The 3655-nt window shown below is 34.7% G+C and overlaps 1 protein-coding gene across 1 annotated transcript; it reads left to right on the top strand.

The window, feature by feature from the left end:
• The first annotated feature begins 226 nt into the window (after positions 1 to 226).
• LOC112685856 lies at positions 227 to 901 on the top strand. Its single transcript, XM_025557881.1, has one exon. It carries the CDS (start codon positions 227 to 229, stop codon positions 899 to 901), a length of 675 nt encoding a protein of 224 aa, XP_025413666.1.
• Positions 902 to 3655: the final 2754 nt, after the last annotated feature.

Genomic DNA, 3655 nt, shown 5'->3' with positions numbered 1-3655 from the left:
GTTTGACTTCCGATGTTTTAATAGAACATTATATACTTTTTTGGTATAATTAAACTCGATTCAGACGTCTCCGAGGACGATATTTTGGATGGAGTCCTATCATTTTTCCAAATCGTAAGCTTCAAACGTATATCAATCAAAAAAAGTGGCAATATCGTACTCACACGCATCGTTTGAACTCAAATTCTTGTTTCCCAAACTACCTCAATACATTTCGGTTTACAATATGATTTTCGACGTCCATCCAAGCATTCGCTCTCCGATACAATGCAATAAAAGTCTACGTTATGGGCATACCCAAAAATTCTGTTGCAGTGATCCTCGATGCAGCCATTGCGGCGGTTCCAAACATTCTATCACTGATTGCTCATCCATTCTTACCACAGACCCGACCTGTATCTTCTGCAAACTTCCACATGTTGCTACAAACCGTAGCTGTCAGGAATGGTCAGCTCAAAACGTTATAAAAAAAATCATGGCTACTGAAAATTTATCTTATAAAGATGCTTTAGAATTTAAGAAAAATAAATGTTATACCTCTGCTATTAAATACACTAATGTAGTAAATAGTCATCTTCCAAACCCCAATATTTTGAAACCAAATATGCCCCGTTACGAGGACAATTTTCCTAACTTAAATGAAAGCCATCATTTTTTTAATTCTAGAAAACCCAAACAGAAACCTTATACTACGTCGAATAAAAATAAAAATATCTCACCCGCTGAACCTTTCTTTTCTTACCCTAATGGAAGTTATTTAGATAATATATCTAATCAACGTAATTCTATGGAAAATAGCTCTAACGATTTTTCTTGGGTACATGCTTTATCCTTAAAACTTTCCGAAATTTTGATTAACTCTCCTTCTCTATCCTCACATTTCTCCTCTTCTGCTCTTTAGTCCTTAATTGAATCTTCTCAATTTTCTTTACTAGCTATACCCAACTTCCAACATATTTCCTAAGCAATCTCCTATTCTTCTGTACATAAACCTAATATAAACTACTATATCTTTACCCGTTATTAACTTTACGCAAGCATTTTGTCCTTTAACGTAAATAATATCTTTTTTGGCAACGATCTAAATATTTTAATGTAAGAAGCCTATCAGCTCGTCTTCCTTCTCTTATATACCTTCTCTCTGCTCAAAAATGCTCTGTTGCAATACTTTTCGAAACTTGGCTCATCCCCTCCCGTTATATGAATATACATTCTTTTAGAATTCACAGATCTGATCGACCAGATGGGCTTGGTGGCGTGGCTGTATCAATCCATCACTCTTTGAAATCTAGATTAATTCCTATTGATATGACCACCAGAGATAATTTCTATAAACACAAAATTGACATTTTAGGGGTTGAAATCGTTTCGGATTCCCAATCTCCTTTAGAGATATGGTCCTGCTACATCTCTAGTAGTTCCAACGTTCCTTTTAACATCTGGGTTTCTCCTTTCAGCCAGATCTCCAGCAATTTTATACTCTGTGGTGATTTTAACTCCTTCCATCCCGCTTGGAGCTCTGTCTCCGCATCTCACCGTGGGAACATTATTTACAATATTATCAACTCACTCCGTTTCAGCATACTCAATGATGGCAGCCCAACACATGTCGGACGGCCTAATTTCACTGACTCGGCTATTGATTTATCTTACTGTTCCTCTAACTTAAATTTGAACCTTTCATGACGCACTTTATGTGAGCCTCATGGCAGTGATCACCTTCCTATTATCATAACAACTATCAACAGGAGCCTCTCAATTCTTAATCTTTCCAATCAGCATTTAACCAATAACTTCACCAGCCCTATTACTCTACAATTACAATAAGGCTAATTGGACCTCTTTCTCACTTAATATACACGACACGCTTTCTCAGTCTTCCGAGGATCCTGCTCTCCTCAATTCCTATTTAAATCTTACTGAAATTATAATAAACGCTGCAAAACTGACAACACCAGTAAAATCAAACAAACACAAATCTCATCCACCCACCCCCTGTGGTGGAATTCGTCCTGTACCGAGGCCGTCAAAACCAGATCTTTACATTTTAAAATGTTTCATCGTACAGGTTGTCTATCTGATATCCTTAAATATCGTAATGTGCACGCCCATACCACTCGTTTGCTTAAAAATATAAAAAGAAACAGTTGGAAAAACTTCTGTTCCAATCTAAACCCTTCTTGCTCAATTCAATATCTATGGGCCACTGCCAGAAGGTTTAAAAACTGTGTAAATCCCACTAAACGCCCTGACAATGATGATGACTGGTTCGATAACTTTTGTTCTAAAGTCTCTCCGTGCCATGTCCTCACTGAATCAGAAATATAGTTAATTACATTGGTTTAATTAAAATTAATAATATATTGATATCATCATACAAGTCCTTTTGAGGTCCCATAATATACCATGAGGCCTGGGACCTATGTAAAATGCACACTCTGCACACCTGCTTTTTACGGCATCCATTTGATTAGTAGAATAAAAATAGTAAACTTTTAATTTTTAGAGTATTGTTATTTTGGTACATAAGGTACAATAAAAAAACTTATGGTGGATTCCTACAAAATAAAACAATTTTCTTGTACCATTAATATAGGTACAAGGATTGTTAATCTTTGGAGGATTACCACCTGAATCGAATCGTTTCTCCCCAACAAGTATTAAATGTGCTTATGTATGCTATGTAAAGAACTATATTGTTTTTTCTAATGCCCCTCTAAAATTTTATTTCCCCCCTTGATGATTTGGTTTGATTACGTGTCTAGTCCTCTGCGATTCCATTGTAGTTGGTTAGGTATCACCGTTTACAAAACATTATTTATTTATATTATAAATCAACATGAAACGCCTAAGAGTAAATCACAAGAATTGCACAGGAAACCTCGTAACGATATCGGTTCACCACCACTTCGTTTTACATTGTTCGTAACAGCGTTAATTCAATTTTTATTTTCATTTTAAATCCATCCATTTTAACTGACTGTATATTTGCAATACTACATACACACACACATACACACAGCGACAGGCATTTTACATAAACATTATATACATCTTGTTGCCTTATGTTTAATTCACACATCCACTAGAGGGTTTTAAAATCTCGCGATTACAAGCAAATCTCTGACTGTTACGAGAAGATTCAAGGCTCACGTAATGCCGTGACAAAATATTTCAAACCCAACTCTGCTGAACATAATGAAATAACCACGGAGGATTATGTGAAACTTGTCATTTATGTTTTCCAGCCCAACGTAAACGTAAACATTGCATTATTTAATAGGTAGGAGTTGCACATTCATAATTCAAAAAATTAAAAATTAAATTTATCTGTTAAAGCTTAAATAATCTAACGGTTCTTTTCTTTTCGAAAATTTTTAGTCGCATAAAACTCTAACGTTCTTAACAATGCCAACAAGTATACTTTCGTAATATTTTTTATGATTATACGTATACCCGAGCAACATAAATGCTATTTAAAGGAAAATATTTTATAAGTAGGTGTACACAAAACATGAAGTGAGCGCGATTTTTTCATAACAATCTCAATTGCTTCCATTTAAGATTGTAATTAAATATAAAGCTTTTTATTCGAGTAATCATTTTTAAGGAGATGTTATCATAAAAGTAAACTGCATGGCAACTTAATATATAC

Source organism: Sipha flava, unplaced genomic scaffold (genome assembly GCF_003268045.1).
Source record: "Sipha flava isolate LNK unplaced genomic scaffold, YSA_version1 293_pilon_pilon, whole genome shotgun sequence".
Lineage (NCBI taxonomy): Eukaryota > Metazoa > Arthropoda > Insecta > Hemiptera > Aphididae > Sipha > Sipha flava.
This window is presented reverse-complemented; position numbering and strand designations above follow the sequence as displayed.

Bases quoted from the DNA above. Each gene is read 5' to 3' on its own strand.
- LOC112685856 (XM_025557881.1), top strand. From the start codon at position 227: ATGATTTTCGACGTCCATCCAAGCATTCGCTCTCCGATACAATGCAAT.